This window comes from Cupressus sempervirens, chromosome 5 (assembly GCF_028749045.1).
Source record: "Cupressus sempervirens isolate cs-2001-9-10 chromosome 5, ASM2874904v1, whole genome shotgun sequence".
Classification (NCBI taxonomy): Eukaryota; Viridiplantae; Streptophyta; class Pinopsida; order Cupressales; family Cupressaceae; genus Cupressus; species Cupressus sempervirens.
In genome coordinates, this window is record NC_143122.1 from 629,431,033 (window position 1) to 629,452,451 (window position 21,419).

Here is a 21,419-nt window from a genome sequence, read left to right on the forward strand (position 1 = left end):
TTTTGTGTGATTTATTATTTTCTTATATTGGTTATATTTGCATGTAATTGTTATTTCTGTCCGTAGTTTAATCCTAACATTTTTCTCATGGATTGTCATTTATCAAAGGGTCCTTACAATAGAAATACTAAAGATGTTTGGGATTCAAGGGCTTGGAAGATGCCCACTATGTGAAGATGATGAGGAATATATTGACCACCTCTTTCTTAATTGCCCTTACTCAAGCTCATGTTGGCATTGGCTATGTTTGCAACTAGGAGTTATGTTGGCTTGTCCAAGTTCAATAAGGAGTATGTTGACTTCTTGATCTTAGCTAAGAACATATAGTATACATCATAGCCTTTAATTATGTTGCCTTCCATAATTCTATGAGAACTATGGAAGAAGAGGAATCGTAGAATCTTCTAGGATAAACAAATGCTTGTTGATCAATTAAAGCAAAATATTGAAGTCTCTATCATTGAATTAACCAACAATAAATTGCTTAAATCTCTCCCCAAATGTGCTAGGATAACTCATTGGGATGAAAGGATGAGAGGTAGATGGATTGGTCTGAAAATCCTTCCCATTCTGGGTGATGGAGAGACTCTAGGAAAATTAAAGAGATTAGAATGTGTTTGGAAGGCTTCGCAGGATGGCTTGTTCAAGCTCAATTTCAATGGAGCCTTTAGAGGAAATCCGGGTCAAGTAGGAATAGGGTGTTGCATTCACAATGATCAAGGGATTAAGTAGCTAACTTGTCCAAATATATAGGTGGAGCTACTAACAATTGGGCATATATTTTTGCTCTAGAGGAGGGCCTTCAATTGTGTAAATCCTTAAATATTAATTTTTTAGAAGTTGAGGGGGATTCCGCCATCATAATTAATGCCCTAGAAAAGGTTCCCTTCCTAATCAGCTAATAGATGCAAAATTAGCTATGCTTTAGAACTTTGCAAATATTTTGACAAAATTATTTTCAATCATATCTGTCAAGAAGGTAATAAGCGAGAGAATGAGTCAGTTAATATGGGGATTAATGCCTTTCTAAAATCAAATGCTTAATTATTGCCTCTTCCATATTAATTATTAGTTACAAAGCTTGAAAGAAGTTGTCTTTTAAGTAGGAAACGAGAGATATTATTAGTTTTTGCGTTCTTCCCCATACTTAATCATGATTACAATCACAAACTCTAAATCTTTGCGAAGGTGGAAATTTGAGGCCATAAGGGAGGCTTTTATTACTCCCTTTAAGTAATTGGTAGTAGCCTCCCCTCTTTCAAGCTTCTTGTCTTTCTTACTCTTTGTCTGATCGGATTTGAGATGCATCAGTTTGATTGGTTTGTAGAAGTGTTTTAAAATGGCATTCTGTGATGTTATTAATCAACTCTAGGTACGTTGATGTTTATTTGATTTGGTGTCTTACTTTTATGGTTAAATGCTCCTTTAAGACTTATTGTGTTTCTGCTCTTCAATCTCTGGTTGATGGCCTCCCACAATTTCTTGTTTTTATCTTTTTGACAATATCTTTACTTAAGTTTTCTAACCCCTAACAAAGAAATATGGAGTTGTTTGTTTTGGTTAGTGTTTCTATGACGTTTCAGGCAATTTAAGACACAAGAGTGGATCTCTTTGGAGAAGATGGAAAATTATAACCATTGGATGTGGAATAAATGATATATTATTAAAATTTGGGCTAAATTGAGGGACCATCACCCAATTCCTTCCTTTCAGTGCCTCACAAGTTGGATTGTACTCTTTTATATTCAATACATAGCCTCAACCTCTTGCTTATCAAAAAAAGAAAAAGAAAAAGAAAAAAGAAAAGGAAAAGGAAAAGAAATCATAATTCCTATTTGATAATTATTATAGCAACCTTTTTCATTTCCACTTCTAATATATTGCTATCGTCTAGCATCTTTTTTTAATATAATTAATAATATTATATTTTCTAAAAATCTCCCCCAAAACTTTGCTTAAAAACCAAAAAATAACCAATTCTTCATATATTCAGATATACCTACTTCAAATAGGAGATTATCAGACTTGATGTATGTATACATGTATAAGTGCAGCTTCCACAAACTCTTCTTAATGATCTGCCAAAAGGGCTGTCCGTTTCAGAAAAAATGATTGCATTTCACAGCAAAAATCTCTGGTTACGCCTGCCTTCTAATGTAGCATTTCTTTTTTCTACATCAGACGGCATTGTCTCTTCCGGTATTCGGTCCTGAAGCGTTCTGCACAGTACCGCGTTACTGGGCTATGCATATACAGTAATACGCATACTCAAGTAGAGGGAAGTTCGATCGTGAAAGTGAATGTGAAAAAAAAATCTGTTGCCTGAATCAGGCAAACAAATGGCGAAGGCTGCTAATGGCATTTTGGAGGAAAGCAGAACTTCGATGGAGGACATCATCGCCAAAATGCTCTTCATTAAGAAGGAAGGCAAAGGGCGATCAGACCTCAGGGACCTAATAACACAGCTCTCTGTCTTATTTCTTAAACTTCGCCAGGTTACATTCCTTCTGGATAGCGGATAAATTGTTTGATCCTAGGGGCTATAATTTGCTTGGGGGAATGTTAAATACTTATTTGCTTGCCTTGAAAACATTGAAGTAGCTTATATTTGATATGTTTTGTTAGATTATTCTGTTGCTCGAGGGTTGCAAATTTTTCGAATCCTCTATAGAAAGAGCTTGGATTTGAAGTGAACTGGAACTTTGTGCCTAAGTTTTTAAATTTTAGTTTACACCTGCAATGTTCATCTTATGCTGTCTTTGTCGGAGCTAGGGTTTTGTTTTTGTTATGGTGACAATATTAACTTGATATTATTGATCTTGTATTATAGAAGTCTTGAAATATAGCAGTTGAAACTATAATAGGCTGTTATCGATGTGCTTGACTGCAAAAGTATAAAATCCTTAAAGTTTTGTTCGTGTTCTCAGTCGAGTTTGAAGGTGGGATGAATTATCTAGCGCACGTTTTTGTTACAGGAGAAAATGTATGTCTGCTAGTCTAATGATATGTTTACTTTGAAATTATAAATTGCTTTTTTAAACTGCTCAAAAATCACTCCTCTCGTTGCTTCCTTCGCCCATGGGTGTGTCTAATTTGGTATTCGATTAGTCCTTTGTATCCATATCTAATGGCTCAATCTAGACCTGCCTCAGTGGCTGCATCTCTTAGAGATCCTTTTCTTGGATTTCCCCTTTCCATCATTCATCCCCCAGGCAGTTGCCCTCTCACGGGGCTAGAAGTCAGAGAATCATGTTGCAAACGATATAAATTTGTTCCTTCTTGACTGTAATTCTAAGATGTGCAGGGGTGCGGGTGCATGTGTGCTAGGTGTGCACAGCCTCTGGGGCTGTGTCAGGATGCGAAGCCCCACACATCCGGGTGCACCTGCAGGGCTAGGTGCACGCACAACCCACACTCATGCGCATCTGCAGCGGGAAAACAAAAAAAAAATTAAGTGTTTTTTTATAAATATTTTTCACTCCTCACCTTCCAAAACAATAACATTTCATTTTACCCCTTATTTAGCTCTCAATCTACTCCTTTATCCACTGTGAAGCCTAACTGGTTGGCTGCAGAAAGAGCTGAAGACTTGGTGTATATTCATTCCAATTTGCATCTACTGTCATGTAAGGATCTCCAATACAAGCAGGGGGCAACCGAGTCTGCTGACTTGGATGCAACCATTTAGTCTCTTGCTAGAGTCACTATGGATGATGTGGATGGGATGATGATGATGACATACCACATGGTGCATCTAGTGCGGGTGGAATTGCTTGGGGTTCAAATGATTATCTTAAATTTGCAACCGCTGAAAATCTAATAGGCGATGATTCTTTTTGATAGTCCTTTTGATGATTTACAAACATTGAATCATGTTTCATGAACTACATTTTTGTAATCAGTAATTGTAATAATTTTCATTGGAATCGTGATCACAGACATATATGATATTATTGAAATGGCTTATTTGAATATTGTTCAACTATCAATTGAAAATCAATATTTATCTCTGGTATCGATGAATGATCAAGTATCTTACTATGAAATAATTTAGGTTTACAATTCTATATACTTATCTTACTTTTTTGGTACACACACATACGTACCCAGATGCATCAAAACTCGTAAAAAAATCTTCATGCATCTAGGAACGCAAAATATTTGTTCTATGTTTAGGCCTTTCCTTACTACTTGATTAGGATCCTGACAATGGAACCCTATGTCGGCAAGAACTAGGTGCAAACCCAAGATCTATGATTTAGTCCCTTGAAACTTGTATTAATATGCTAGTAAGAGTAGTAGGAAAAGTTTTAAGGATTACACAATAGGTTATAGAAGGAAAACTTGTCATTTGTTTTTGTGGCACCTTTTGCTTGTGTTGCAAGTTGGTTCTATGTGCCACCTGTGTTCCACTGAGACACGTCCCTTGCCTTGGAACCCCTACTCTCATTCGAGGTATGAAACTATTAGCATGAATGTTGATGATATTCCTATGGGGGAGTACTCTAGCATTGTTGAGAGACAATTATCATGGTTGCGTGTTGCATTCATGACTATGTTTGTCGTTGGTGTCAATATACTATGAAGAATGACGAAGTAGCAAAAAGAGAATGAGGTCGTACGAATTGAGTATTGATGATGAGGTCAAGCGTAGTTGAGGATATGTTCTATAGTTTGTCCTGATGACGCGGACAAGTGCGCATGCAGGAAGTCAAAGATACGTGAGAATTATTTGTGATTTATAGAAGACAGTGTGCAAACAGAGTACTTGAGAAGTGGTTCTTGGTGTTTGGATTGTATCTCCTAACAGGGATAGAATCGTGATGAGTGAAGTTAGATAGTGAGAGTAGATAGCCTGATGATGACGTTAGCAAGTGCACGATGTTCGAGGTCACACGTATGAAAAGTTGTGAAGACTGTGAGTCGACAGTATTTTGTAATTGTGAAAAGATGTAATGAATTGTATTACCTTAATGAGGTCCTATTGTAATTAATTGGGAAAGCCTGAAGGCTAACTCAATGAATTATTTTGACATGATATAAAGGAAAATTATTTTCCTTGTGATGATATTTATGAGTTGTAAGCGAACATATATTGAATTTGTGAAGATTGGTAAATGCGAGTAAGCAATCAAAGGGATTATTGTGATGCGAATTTGCAGATTTGGTATTGAGATCTGAAAGGTATTTTGGTGCAGTATTGGCACAATAAGAGGATAGAGCAAGAGTTCGAGTTGCTGAGATGAGTTGCATTTCTATTAATTTGAAAGAAATAATACAGATGCCAATTCGACAGCGAGGTCGGTGGTCTTGCCCTTGAAGCTGTTTGGATAGTGGGTCCATCTGCCTTTTACAACTCCTAACAGGGTTGGAATCTCCTCACAGAAATTCGAAGTCTCCTAACAGGGACTGATATGTACTGAATATATTTCATTGGCTCTTAATAGAGTCCATCGTCTTACAAGGAACTTATATATTAGTACATCATTTTGTGGGTACCATCTCCATCGGGGTTTTCCCTTTGATTAGGGGTTTCCCTAGTTAACATATCTGATGTTATTGTGTATGTGTATCTTCTTATGGTTGCTGATTATATTGATCACATGTTTAAGGTTTAATAAGGTTGATAAAAGTTGTCTTGATTTGATTACAGATTCACTCCCCGCCCCTCTCTCAGTTATCTTGGTGGACTTTACTTTCTAACAATTGGTATCAAAGCATTAGGTCCCTGAAGGAAGAGCTTAACAACTTAAGGAGGTCAATGGCGGGTCATTTTAGAAAAGAAAGTCCTAAGTTTAACGGAGTTAACTATGACATCTGGAAAGAAAAGATGAAGACGCATTTGTTATGCATGGGTCTAGGATATTAGCTTTTGACAAAGAATGAGAAGACCATTGTGGAAGAAAGTGAACTTGAAGAATGTAGTGAAGCTGAAAGAGATCTATTCCTGTGCAACATGCTTGTTAGAGAAGCACTTTTGTCAGCGCTTCTTGAAAATGAATACAGTCAGGTAAAATCCTTAGCAACATCTCATGAAATTTGGACAACTTTGGAATCTTCTTTTGAAGGTGATAAACATGCTAATAGAATTAGATTACAAAATTGGATATGTTTGTTTCAAGAGGCTAAAATGATGGAAGATGAACCTGTAAGAAGTTATATTGGCAGAATATTAGAAATTGTTGTAGGAATCAAGTCTTGTAATGAAACTAGATGGAGATGAGATCATATGGAAGATCTTGAAAACCTTGACACCACCATTCAAGCAGACAACAGATGATTGAGAAAGTGATACCTTGTACTAAGAAATTTTCCAGAGAGACTCTTTTTGGAAGATTGGAAGCAACATAAGTAAGTTTGAAACAGTCTGGAGATTTTCCTAGAGTGGAGATTGCTTTTAGTGCATTAAGTATTTGTTGTGGGGTTTTCACACCATCGCCCAATTGCAAATGGGACCCCCTTTTGTCTCTTGGTCTTGTCCATTTGGCTTTAGTTCGTGGTAGTCTTGGGCTCGGTCCTCTAAGGTCCCCTCTTTCGAATGAGAATTGGTAAAATTGGCCAAGTCTGAAAAGTGTTGTCCATGTGGCTCCCAGAATGGAAATTGTTTTCTTGTTTGAGAATTGAATGTTCTAACTTACTATTTTTAGGAAGTCTATTTTTAGTAAGTTTTACTACCTCTCAGATTGACCTTATTTTGACTTTGGGACAACTTACTTTTTTAGAAAGTCTATTTTTGGTAGGTTTGTTTTGGCAACAAGTGAGCTGTGGTTGATAAAGAGCCAAAAGGATATCTGTTTCTATATCCAAAAGAATAAGCAAGCAAGACAATCAATCAAAAAATGGTTAAGTTTGGAATCACCCTTGAAATATCCAAAAGTGGAAAGGCATGAAAACATCAGGAAGAATGGTTGTTGCGGAATTCTTCTGTCATGGACAAAATCCATGACCACTCAAAAGAAATCCTGCCTTGGAGAAAAATGGTTGTCGCAGAATTCTTCTATCATGGACAAAATTCATGACCACTCAAAAGATCCCTCCTTGGAGAAAAATGGTTGTTGCGGAATTCTTTCATCATGGACAAAATTCATGATCATTCAAAAAATACTGCTATAGAGCAACAATTCGAGTTGCTGAGATGAGTTGCATTTCTATTAATTTGAAAGGAATAATACAGAGGCCAATTGGACAGCGAGTTCAGTGGTCTTACCCTTGAAGTTGTTTGGATAGTGGGTCCATCTGCCTTCTACAACGCCTAATAGGGTTGGAATCTTCTCACAGGAATTCAAAGTCTCCTAACAGAGACTGATATGTACTGAATGTATTTCATTGGCTCTTAATAGAGTCCATCCTCTTATAAGGAACTTATATATTAGTACATCACTTTGCGGGTACCATCCCCACCGGTGTTTTCCCTCTGATCAGGGGTTTCCCTAGTTAACATATTTGGTGTTATTGTGTATGTGTATCTTCTTATGGTTGCTGATTATATTGATTACATGTTTAAGGTTTAATAAGGTTTTAGCCTCTTGAAGCTTTGACACCACTATTCAAGTAGACAACATAGATGATTGAGCAAGTGATACCTTGTTATGAGAAATTTTCCAGAGAGACTCTTTTTGAAAGATTGTAAGTAGCAGAAGTAAGTTTGAAATAGTCTGGAGATTTGCCTAGAGTGGAGACTGCTTTTAGTGCATTAAGTATCTGTTGTGGGGTTTTCACACCATCGCCCAATTGCAAATGGGGACCCCCTTTTGTCTCTTGGTCTTGTCCATTTGGCTTTAGTTCGTGGTAGTCTTGGGCTTGGTCTTCTAAGGTCCCCTCTTTCGAATGAGAATTGGTAAAATTGGCCAAGTCTGAAAAGTGTTGTTCATGTGGCTCCTAGAATGGAAATTGTTTTCTTGTTTGAGAATTGAATGTCCTAACTTACTATTTTTAGGAAGTCTATTTTTAGTAAGTTTTACTACCTCTTGGATTGACCTTATTTTGACTTTGGGACAACTTACGTTTTTAGAAAGTCTATTTTTGGTAGGTCTGTTTTGGCAACAAGTGAGCTCTAGTTGATAAAGAGCCAAAAGGGTATCTGTTTCTATATCCAAAAGAATAAGCAAGCAAGACAATCAATCAAAAAATGGTTAAGTTTGGAATCACCCTTGAAATATCCAAAAGTGGAAAGGCATGAAAACATTAGGAAAAATGGTTGTTGTGGAATTCTTCCATCATGGACAAAATCCATGACCACTCAAAAGAAATCTAGCCTTGGAGAAAAATGGTTGTCGCAGAATTCTTCCATTATGGACAAAATCCATGACCACTCAAAAGATCCCTCCTTGGAAAAAAATGGTTGTCACGGAATTCTTTTATCATGGACAAAATTCATGATCACTCAAAAAATACCGCCTTGGAGAAAAATGGTTGCTGCTGAAGAAAAAAATGTCTAAGTGTTGGAAATTCCTCCTTCATGGAAGAAAAAAATGTCTACGTGTTGGAAATTCCTCCTTCATGGAAGAAAAAATGGCTGTTGGAAATTCCTCCTTCATGGAAGAAAACATGGCTAAGTGTTGGAAATTCCTCATTCATGAAAGAAAAATGGCTAAATATCTCCTTCATGGAAGAAAAAATTGCTAGGTGTTGGAAATTTCTCCTTCATGGAAAAATGAAAATGGCTAAGTTTTGGAAAATCTCTCATTCGTGGAGTAAATTGCAAGGAGTAGATAAAATTTGGCTAAATATCTTTCTAGAGAGACAGAATATCTCTCATTTTTTTGCATGATTCTTATATTGCTTATTTCTATTTTGCAGGAGGAGAAAGCTCCAGTTCTCAAAATTCAAGAAAGATGCTCAAGTCCCAAATTCTTGTACCAACATCAAAGACATCCAAATACTGAGTGATCCAATCCCAGACATTAAAAGTTCAATAATCAAAGTGAAAATAAAAAATACAAGAACATGGCAATGGAAGTTCAATATGAAGAAATTCTGAAGTGACATAATCATCAGCAAGCAATTCCAATCCATTTCAGGGAGATAAATTTCCAAGCAAGTGCATAGAAGACAAGAATGTTTGTGGAGAGATTTTCATAAGTTAGTCAAAGTTGGATCTTAGTTATAAAATGATGAAGTTGGAAAGGACTCGAGAATACATGGCCTCCATCATCATTTCATGGTATCTAATTATCTTTGATGAAGAATTAAGGTCTCCAAGTCAAACTTCTATGCATTCAAAGAATGAAATCAAGAATAATTTATTTAAGGAAGATTGAGAATTTATCGAGTAATGGACATGCATAATGGATATTTATTGTACTCCACTCTTTCTGTGCAAGTAGGCATAGTGAGAATCTATTATCCACTATGGTAGTGGATTTATTATTTTATTAATATAGATTCCTTTTCTTTCCGCAGACCCTAATTAGGGCTGATGTGGCATGATCTGGGCCATTAGTTATTGCGATCATCTAGGCCATCTGTTGTAATCAAGAACTTATATAAAGGCTTCACTCCTCATTTGTAAAGGGAGGATTTTCTGAGATTGTTGCTATGAGCTACTGAGATAATAGAGTTTTCATTGAAACTTGGTGAACACTTGATGTGTCTCAGTGCTTACTTGTTCTCTTAAATTCTCTCATTTAGATTTAGTTTAGTTAAAGTGTTATGATTGCAATGGAGAATATGATGGTGTATTGATGAATTCCTTTGGTTCATATTTTTTACGTTTTAGTGATTCTAAATCATTGTGCAAAGTTAGCTTGAACCCATTTCATGCATATGTTAACTACGATCATTCATATACATTGTTGTATATGGTGGTGTATGTGGTGGTATGAGAATCTTTGGCATAACCCTTGAAGATTGCACTAGTTCGTGTGAAGTTATAGTATAACTTGGCGAAGCAGAGCTTGGTAAATTAAGGAATTTGTCCATCAGAGTACCATTTATTGTCGTCACTACCCTTAGGATTATAATAGAATTCCTGAACCCTATCCCATTTCATTTCTGCATATTTTGTGAAAACCCAAAAGGTACTTCATCACAAAACCTTTAGATAGCTCCCACATCTAGTATGGCTTGAAATGAGTCCGAGTAAACACACGTTATAAGGCCCCTTGTGATAATCAACAAATCACATCAACCACCGAGCTTATACATAGTCAGGACCTAACATTGAAGGAGCCTTGGAGACATTGTATGATTTTCTAGCAATCTTAGCATACACGAGACTTTGTTCAAGAGAGGATAAGATATTTCTATATTTTATTCTGTAGTGTGGTGGGTCATAAAACACACATCAACATTATCCACCCTTCCTTATCAAGGATTGTAAGCACCAGGGGAGGTTATGCTGGCAAAAATAGATCTAGATTTGAAGAAGACATAAAGATTGAAGAAGGAATTTCCTTACTTGTGCAGAGAGAACCAGATGGTAAGAAAGTCTTTAAATGTTGGACTTGTAATGAAATTGGTCATTTTTCATCCAAATGTCCTAAGAGAGTAAAGAAGACAAGAAAGCCTTAGAAGTCCAGAATGCGTAAGGATTGTCTTTTTGATGATGAGAAATTTTATGCAAGATTAGAAGAATTCTTGAATGATAGTGATGATGAAGATGATGAGCTTGGATTGGTTGAGAAAGAGGAAGTAATAGAAGAGATAGCTTTAGTAACTATTGTTGATGATTATAATTGTGATAGAGAGACTATTCCAAAGAATGTTGAGTTGTTTTATGAGACTGATACATATTTGTAGAATGATATACAAATTATGGGACAAAGAGAGGAACCAAGATCTGAACCTAGAGCAGAAGTAAGAGTTGAGATAGTGACACCAAACAAGAATTTGACAAAGAATCACCCTCTGATCAGATTATTGGAAGCAAAGATAGAGGAGTTATGACAAGAAATAGAGTACATGAAGAATTATGTTTGATTTCTCAAGTTGAACCTAAGAGTGCAGATGAAGCATATAAGGATGATAATTGGATTCAAGCAATGAAGGAAAAACTAGATCAGATTGTGAAGAATGAAACATGGGAATTGGTCCCTAAACCTAAAGGTAAGAATGTTATAGGAACTAAGCAGGTTTTCAGAAACAAGATGAATGAACAAGGTGAGGCTGTGAGAAACAAAGCGAGATTGGTATGTAAAGGATATTCATAGTAAGAAGGTATAGACTATGAAGCGACATTTGCATTTGTTGCCCAATTGAATTTGTAAGGATGTTCTTGGCTTATGCAACAAATAAGAAGTTCAAAGTGTATCAGATGGATGTGAAGTCAACATTTCTTAATGGAGAACTTGAAGAAGTCTACATTGAGTAGCCTAAAGAATTTCTTTTGACAAAAGAAAGAGACATGGTATGCAAGCTGAAGAAAGCGTTGTATGGACTAAAGCAAGCACCTAGAACTTGGCATGCGAAGTTGATAAAGTATTTGGCAAAATTGGGATTTGCGAAAGGTACTGCAAATAGTAACTTATATTTGAAAGAAATTGAGAATGACTTGTTGATTATGGTGATATTTGTGGATAACATAATATGTGGAGGTAATGATGAAGAAAGTGACAAGTTTGCTGATGAAATGGAGAATGAATTTGAGACGAGCATGATTAGTAAGATGAAATATATCTTAGGTTTATAGATTGTGCAGAACAGTGATGGTATTTTCCTATCACAAATTAAGTATTTGAAAGACTTGTTGAAGAGATTTAGCTTGGAAAGTTGTAAGCCTATTAGTACACCTATGATAACTGGTCTTAATTATCTAGCAAAGATGAGACACCTATAGTTGAGCAGAAGAAGTACAGATCTATGATTGGAGGTTTGCAATATCTGACTCACACAAGACCAAATATAACAAATGTAGTTAGTATAGTAGCAAGATTTCAAGCAGACCCTAAGGAATCACACTATGTAGTATTAAAAAGAATATTCAGATTTGTGAAGGGTACACTTGATTTTGGGTTGTGGTATGATAGACCAAATGATTTTACTCTATGTGCATATACTGATGCAAACTGGAAAGGCAGTATGGATGATAGAAAGAGTACAAGTGCTGGAGCATTTTTCCTTGGAGGAAGATTGGTCTCTTGGCTAAGCAAGAAACAAGATTGTATTTCACAGAGTACAACAAAAGCAAAGTATGTAGCAACAATAAACAATTGCAATCAAATCATGTGGATGAAATTAATGCTGAAGGATATTGGGATAGAGTTTTTAGAACCTGTTATCAGACATTGTGATAACACAAGTACAGTGAGTATATCTAAAAATCTTGTGTTACATTCTAAGAAAAATCATATATCTATTAAGTATCATTTTTGAGAGAGAAAGTTGCAGAGAAAGAGATCAGATTAGAGTATGTTAATACAAAGGAGTAGATTGTAGATATTTTTATGAAGCCTTTGCCTAAGGATACATTTGAATATTTGTGAGGTATGCTTGGGGTTATGACCCTGCCTACTTCAGAGTAGATGATGCAAAGATTGTATCAATCCAGTGGTACAAAGCACTATTGTTTATCTAGACTGAATGCTGATGCTTCCTTTATGGGGGAGTATCTGTGATTCAACAGAGTCATGAAGGACTCTTGGTAGCTAGTATTAAACAGTGTCTTTGGACACTTGAGCTGGTTGAAGACATTGAGTAGATGATTGACATTATGTTATCTTTGACATTGATGTCAATGGGGGAGAAGTAGCGCATGAAAAACATTTCCTGAATATTGGAGAAAGAATGCATGGGAAGATATGCATACAAAATGAGGGAGTCATGAAGAATAGATAGATTTGATGTCAATGAGGAGAACAACAGTTGTTCCTGTGAATTTCAGATTTGATTGATGAAGAGGATTTGAAAAGATTAGAGCAACAACAACAACAGAGTTGAATTTGGTATTCGTGGAACTTAGATGTTTTTCATTGATGTTGCCATCAATGCCAAGGGGGGAGATTGTTAGCATGAATGTTGATGATATTCTTATGGGGGAGTACTCTAGCATTGTTGAGAGATAATTAGTATGACTATGTGTTGCATTCATGATTATGTTTGTCATTGATGTCAACAAATTGTGAAGAATAACAGAGTAGCAGAAAGAGAACACGGTCGTATGAATTGAGTATTGATGATGAGGTCAAACACAGTTGAGGATATGTTCTACAGTGTGTCCTGATGATGTGGACAAGTGCTCGTGTAGGAAGTCGAAGATATGTGAGAATTATTTGTGATTTACGAAAGACAGTGTGTAGAGAGAGTACCTGAGAAGTGGTTTTTGGTGTTTGGATTATATCTCCTAACAGGCATAGAATTGTGATGAGCAAAGTTAAACAGTGATAGTAGACAACTTGATGATGATGTCAACAAGTGCATGAGGTTCGAGGTCCCATGTGTTAAAAGTTGTGAAGACTATGAGCCAATAGTGTTTTGTAATTGTGAAAAGATATAATGAATTGTATTACCTTAATGAGGTCCTATTGTAATTAATTGGGAAAGCCTCAAGGCCAACTCAATGAATTATTTTGAGGACATGGTATAAAGGAAAGTTTTATTCCTTGTGATGATATGTATCGGTTGTAAGCAAAGTTGTATTGGATTTGTGAAGATTGGTGAATGCGAGTAAGCAATCAAAGGGATAATTGTGATGCGAAGTTGGAGATGTGGTATTGAGATTTGAAAGATATATTTGTTCGGTATTGGCACAGTAAGAGGACAAAACAAGAGTTCGAGTTACTGAAGATTAGTTGCATTTCTATTATTCTAAAAGGAATAATACAGAGGCCAATTGGACAGTGAGTTTGATGGTCTTGCCCCTTAAGCTGTTTGGACAGTGGGTCCATTTGCCTTCTACAACTCTTAAAAGGGTTGGAATCTCCTCACAGGGATTCAGAGTCTCCTAGCAGGGATTGATATATACTGAAAGAATTTCATTGGCTCCTAGCAAAGTCCATCCTCTTACAAGGAACTTATTTATTAGTATATCATTTGTGGGTACCATCCCCACTGGGGTTTTCCCTTTGATCAAGGGTTTCCCTAGTTAACATATCTGGTGTTATTGTGTATGTATATCTTCTTATGGTTGCTAATTATATTGATCACATGTTTAAGGTTTAATAAGGTTGATAAAAAGTTGTATTGATCTGATAAATGATTCACCCTCTGCTCTTAGTTATCTTGGTGGACTCTACTTTCTAATAGAAACTAGGACGTGGGGTCAAAATTTCAATGTCCCTTTTTTGCGAAAATTTGGGGATGTTTCAAAAATTGTGATTTTTGCTTCACAAGAACTTGGGGACGGATTTGGGTAATCCTCAATACCCAAATCTGTTCATTATTTCCTAACAAGGAAAAACATCTAGTATTTTTAAATTTGTGATTTTTTATTTTAATTTTTTTAATGATGGGTGAGCCCCACAAGGGTATTAGTTTCAATTAAAAATTAATGAAACTCCCTGCCTTGGAAGCCCCCCTCCCATCTTAGGTATGAAATGGGGACACAAGGATGGAATTTCAATGTCCCCTTTCCACCAAAATTTGGGGATGTTTTGAAAACTTTGTTTTTTTGCATCACAAAAAACTTGGGGATGAATTTGGGTGCCGCGGATGGCTAAGCCGTTCCTTAATTGACCTCGGTACCCAAATCCGTGCCCTATTTCCCTACAAGTAAAAAAATCTGCCATGTAAAAAAAAGTGATTTTAATTTTAATTTTATGGGTGAGCCCCACATGGTATTAGTCTTAATTTAAAATTAAGTTTGAATCATAAACATATAAGAAAACAAAACTGAGATAAGAAATGTAGAGAATACAAGAATTATCCTAGGTAAAACCCTCCTCATCGAGGGAAACAACCCAACCCTCCAAAAGATAGATCTATATTAATTTTTCTCAAATCAAAATTGCAAGTCCTTTGCCTCTATCAAATTCTATTCTCCACAGTGAACACACTTAGATCAAAGTTTATGGAACAATAATGAATAGTTGCAAGCAACTCACGATACATCAAATACTTAGACTTTGCAAATGTCACATAGATTCAGAAAGTCTATACAGATTGATGTTATTGCTAAAAACACTGAGCACAGATAATAAACACAACAAAATGATGATACACGATACTCAGAATTTTAGCGCTATACAACATATAATAAGAAACATGATAAACTATAACATAAGATGCCACTGAGACTGACAATACCAATAATAATAATGATCCATTGTCCAATGTCTTCAAGAATTCTTTTATGTTTTATTAATTCAAAAAAAACACTGAAGCGATCATACATTGATGGACATTGCTTGCAATAAAGATTACTCATCATGAAAGCAATTCTCAAGCATAAAGGTAAGTAACTAAAGGAGCATGGACAACCTTCACCAAGAAAGAAGAATTGACACAAAAATGTTGAACACAACATCAAGGAGGATGTGGATGCTAATAAGACACGATGACTAAGATGACAATTGCCAATTAAGGAAGAAGCCAAGTCAAATGATGCCAAGTTGGACAAAGCCAAGAAAATTGAAACAAATCTATCTACATAGCCTTTAACTCATCACAATGCATATGAGCGACGCACAACCGGTGAAGAAGATGAATCATGAGGACCTTTGATAGATTTAGGAAGAATATAAAAATTGTGAACACACATGAGCGACTGAACATGGATAATGAACAACAACAATGAGAAGAACATGACGGCATAAGAAGAAACCAAACAATGCAGAGATGTTTATAAAGGTAGGATCTGTCTTGCAACTACCATTGAGCTCAACAGTCTCTCTTAGCAAGAGAGAGATCCTTAGGGTGTCATTTCATGACAAGTACATTTTGTTGCAACCAAAGATAATGTCAACAACAATTCTCATCATAGATTTTTAAATAAAAAATGTTATCTGAGTGTAACATATTCACCATAGTTACTCCTAGAGGGTGAACCATGAGACATAAACTAAAGTCATGGAGTCACACTCGTGGCTTCCATCATGCCTAGAGGATGGATCAAGGGATTTTACCTTGAACTTCTCTCACATAGAATTCATTAACAAGGGATTGCACCTTGAACTTCTTTCACAGAGACGAACTCATTAATAAAGGATTGCATCTCGAATCTTGAATTTCTCTCACAGAGAAGAACTCATTAACAAGGGATTGACTGAAAGCTTCACACAACACACATGATTGCAGTAGATTCCAAAGCCTGTTCAAATAAATGTGCAAGTAATTTAAGAAGCCACACAACTTCTTTTGCAGCCATACATGCTGCAACATATTCTGCTTCAGCTGTACTTTGAGCCACACAAGATTGCTTCTTGCTGCACCAAGAAACCATGTCAAAGCCTAGGTTGAAATAACATTCTGAAATGCTCTTCTTGTCAGGTACACACCCTCCCAAATCCAAATAAGAGAATCCTTGTAAGTTCAACTCAACACCTAAAGAATATCTCAACCATATCATATTGTGCCACAAACATGTCTCAATATATGTTTGGCTGCCACAAGATGAATTTGCCTTGGCTCACACATAAACTGACTCAACATATTCACTGCATAACACATGTAAGGTCTTGTGTTAACCAATTACTTTAAGGAACCGATTAGCTGCTTGTACACAATAGGATCAACTAAATTTGAAACAACTGCATCCTCGTGTAATATTGTTTTTGCAGATTTGCTTCTGTAGGAGTAACCATAGATTTACACTCTAGCATTTCAAATCTTTTCAAAATATCTATTTCATATGTACCTTGACTTAAAATAATTTCATTTGATCTTTGCCATATCTCAAGTCCAAGGAAATAATGCAACAAACCAAGATCTTCCATTTCAAATTCTAAAGTAAGTTCTTACATTTAACAATGAGATCATCATCAACAGTAAGAATCATGTCATCAAAGTAAAGTACAAGAGTCAACACCTTGTCATCATTTACCTTGAAGTATAAATTTGGATCAGCATCGTTTTTATTTAAACCCAAATTTAGAAGATAGCGATCAATTTTCTCATATCAAACAGATGGAGTTTTCTTAACACCATATAATGCTTTTTTCAGTTAGCACACGTGAGACTCCTTGTCATGAATCACAAAAACTTGTGGCTGCTCAAAGTAAATGTCCTCTTCAATTACTCCATTTAGAAAGGCTGTTTTACATCCATTTGGTGGAGTTTCAACCCCTTAACTATTGCAATAGCAATGATTGTTTTGATGGAAGTACAAAAAGCTACGAGAGCAAAGGTTTCTTCATAGTCTATGCCTTCCGTTTGTGAAAAACCTCAAGCAACAAATCTGGCTTTATATTTTTCAATACTACCATAAATACTATGTTTAATCTTAAACAACCATTTAGAAGATACTACTCATTTACCTTTTGTCCTTGGAATTATATCCCATACATCATTTTTAATGATTGATTGATGCTGTTCCATCATTGCATCTTTCCATACTTTTTGATTAGAAGCTTCGTCAACACTGGAAGGTTCATATGCAATAATTTGGCTCATTAATGCTACATAATCAGCATACTTATGAGTCCATTTACTTTTTCTAAAAGTGCCACATAGGCTGTATATTGTTCAACTTCTTCCACAATGTTTTTGGCTCACAATGGTCTTTTCTTGTTGGCTGAAGCATGGTTGTAAAACTCGCCAAAGGCAAAAACTCACCAAGCCCCTCAAAAGTTTAATCGGGAAAAACTAGGCGATTTAAAAAAAAAACTCGAGAAAACTCGAGAACCTTAAAAAACTGCTGAAATTTAATTAAAAATACATTTTTTTTGCAAAATTAAATGAGAAGATGCATCTAATAAGTTAATTAAAGAGAACACAAAAGAAACAAGCAGAATTTAGAAATATATAAATGCATAGTGGGTAGAAAATTGCATTCTCATGCAGAATGCCCATGGCGGGAAGCAAAATAGTAAATAGTTTCAATCTGTCAAACTAGAAGTAAATACTAAAAGTCTAAATACATCAATACAATCACATCTTCCTCTTTCCAGCTGCACTAGTAGGAAAGCGAAGGGGTCTAGCCCTCGAAGAAGTGCCCCACACTGGGACAGGGCGTGAGCTGTGTGACTGTGAAGTCTGTGTCTGTGCCTCCTCACTCGACATCCCTACTAACTGGCTTGACGTCTTGGAGGAGATGTCTTGGAAGAGGATGTATCTCCTCCTATATGTGGCATTGGTAATGCCTTGTTCTCTGAGCTTGAATCATCATTGTCCTCATCCTCCATGTCATCCATTGTGAAATGAAAATCTGTTCCAGCATCTCCCTCCATGGCCTGCCTCTCCAAATCACCAATCTCATCCGGTGAAAACAATGGACCTGGCTCCTGTGCTATCCAATTAGAATAAGGATCTATATCTTCCAGAGCAAGTGGACCAGGTAGTGCTGAACTTTGTGCCTTTTTTATGTGCAACTTAAGATTATAGTGCACATAAACAAGGTCATTAAGCCATTTTTGAGTCATTCTATTTCTTTTCTTTGTGTGAATGGACTTAAATAAGCTCCAATTGTGCCCACAATGGGATGCGCTACAAACCGGCATAGGACTTTGAGAGCAAAATTCTTTAAATTGGGGGATTCCCACCCCAACTTGCCCACCAACCATATGCAAAACAAAATATAAAAAGTTATAAAGCAATGAAAAAATATAATCAGAAAACACAACTTATCAATTTGCAAAAGTTTTGAAGTTTGATGCTTTACTTGGTGCTTGAGTAGATCTTGCTCTCTTTGCTAGCATAGAAGAAAACAAATTACCCCTTGATTCCACATAGACTTGTTGTTTGGTCACAACAAGGTCTCTCTCCGCTTCATTGGATATCATTCTCTCAATACATATAGAGAGACCTTTCATGGCCTCTCCATTAGGATCTGAGTGGAAATCATCAGCTCTAAAAAAATAGAAAATGATATCAAGCCTTACTACACAACCTTAAAAAGTAAAGTAAAATAAAGTCTTAGTAAAATCTCAACTTCAAGGACAATCATGTACTTGAATTTGGGGTTGAGGAAGTAGCTTGTTGCATGAATGGGTTGGTGGAGCATATTGTTCCACCTCTTATCAATTATTTTCCAAATGGGGTCAAATCTGAGTCTGTCCGCATGATAGTAATTTCTAACAACCTCCTTGGCCTTATCCATGGCCTCATAAAGACCTCCCATTGGTGATTGTTGCCCATCATGTATGCGCAAGCCTCTTAACTAGGGGCATAGACATCTACATTTGAAATTTGAAAAATACAAGTTAGCTAATAACATAGTAAGTTATGAATTAATAATGAAAACTTGAATCAACTAAAAATATGATGTTTTGATTCTTGAAGTTACCTCCACAATCTCCTTAGTCTTTGCAAAAAAAAACTATCATCAAAGACTATCCGTGCCATAGCCTCTCCTTTGGTCTTCTTTGAGTAAGATGAAGCAACCCAATCAGCACACACAAACATTTGTTTCAGAGCCAATATGTGGTCAAGAATACTTTGCAACGTCAAGAACACCATTGCAAACCTTGTTATAGAGGGTCTCACCAAATCTTTGCCTTTAGTGGTCTTTCTCATCAAATTGAGAACCCATGGGTAATTATAGATATATTTGGTGACTCACCTAGCATCTTCCACAATTGAACTCACCCAATTAAGTTTTCCTATGTCCTCCAAAAGAAGGTCAAGGACATTTGCTGCACAAGGTGACCAAAAAAGTGTGGGATGCCTCTCTTGGAGGATTCTACCTAAAAGGTTAGTAAAAAATCAATAATTAGTTACAAACTTTCCATATTTACATTGAATCTAAGTTGAATAATACCATAGCATTACATTCCTGATTCATATTGAACATTAAAAAATAAATTTACCTACTGTCACATATGCTGCTGCATTATCGATGATTTGCACCACATTCTCTACTCCCACCTCTATGACAATATTGTCCAACATGAAAGCCAATATGTGTGCATTTTTCACTTTGTTGGAGGCGTCAACAGATTTCCAAAACACCACATCATCTTTGCAAGTAACCAAGAAATTAATAATGGTTCTACTTCTTCCATCTGTCCGCCCATCAGATAAAATGGTGCAGCCATACTTTTTCCACTCTTTCTTTTGGTCTTCTATCAATACTCTTTCCCTACCAACCGCATGGTCAAGCAACCTACAAAATTTAGGTGTAATAAAGTGTTACTAAAAAATAGGAAATAACAATTAAGATTTAAAATATAACAATGAACTGAAGTGAATCGCAATTATTTACAATTAATAATTAGTAAAAGACTAACCTTCCACTCATATCCTTGTGAGTAAGTGGCTTGTACCCTTTGCTCGATATTGAAATTGCATTCACCAAATTCAACCAATAGGAACTATTAGCCGCATACATTTAGATATTGTTGTAAAACCAAAAATTAGCTGCTGCAATATCAGTTTGCTCATGCATCTCCTTGAACCATCCAGTGCCCTCTAATGATGGCTGTGATCCAATTGTGTTCCTAGGCACAAAATAACTCCTTATCCCTGATGCGGATGGTGATGAAGAACTAGGAAATGTAGAAGAAGTGGAACCGACAATAGAGGCATTTTGTTTGCAGACCCGTGGGCCACGGAGAGATCTTGGTTTGTTCTCAAGCGCTTCTTCTTCTTGCATATCAAAAGGAGCTCCTTGAGATTCAGTTATGGCTGCCCTCATAGCTAATTTCGCCCTCTCCCTGTTCAATTTTTTCTTTTCAACAGCTGCAAGTAGGGCATTGATGAATCTTTTTTCTTCTTCAGTTACCTTGAGACAAGGATTTGAATCATGTTTCTTTATGCCTACAAGGTGGTATTTGAAGTAGTTTATGACTCTAGAAATAATTTTTTCACATGGAATGCATATAACCTTCCCAACATCATTTGGAGCTTCATAGGCATACCACCATGCCTTATCTCTTGCATTTCTAGGCCAAGTGCCTATATATCCAGATGTGCATGGTGTTTGTGGCCACTCTTCCTACGGATTTGTCATGCTCTTTTAATGCTGAACCGCTGCCCTACACATAAATTTAGAGAAAAAACTTATAACTTAGATCTATGAGTATGAACTAAAGTTATAAAACAACTAAATGAACAACTAGGGTTTGTATTTAAAAAATCTTACATATCCTTCAAAAAAAAATGTCAAACATAGAGCTGAATGACTTTCAAATGATTCAAACATAGAGTTGAAATGCTTTCAAATAATTTGAATTCATTTACAAGCAATAAGAAAACAATAGAACTATTTTTAAAACTATAAAAACAATCTCAACAAACCTACATGGGTAAGAGATTCGTCTTCAAAAACTGGTTGGAATCCTCTTCAAATCCACCCAAATCCGCTTTGAATCGCTTGCAATCACCTAAGAATACCTTGGAACCCTTCTTCTCTCCCTGCCTCAGGCCTCTGATCGCACAATACAAATTGG

The 21,419-nt window shown here is 36.1% G+C and overlaps 1 protein-coding gene across 1 annotated transcript in view; it reads left to right on the forward strand.

Annotated features, from left to right (window-relative positions):
• Positions 1 to 2,072: 2,072 nt before the first annotated feature.
• The window catches only part of LOC149557474 (THO complex subunit 5A-like), a 43,215-nt gene continuing 23,868 nt past the window's right edge, over positions 2,073 to 21,419 (forward strand). The window contains exon 1 of the mRNA XM_089832128.1: positions 2,073 to 2,495. Within this exon, the coding sequence (XP_089688254.1) occupies positions 2,340 to 2,495 (156 nt within the window). The 5' untranslated portion in view covers positions 2,073 to 2,339. The remainder of the gene's footprint in view (positions 2,496 to 21,419) is intronic.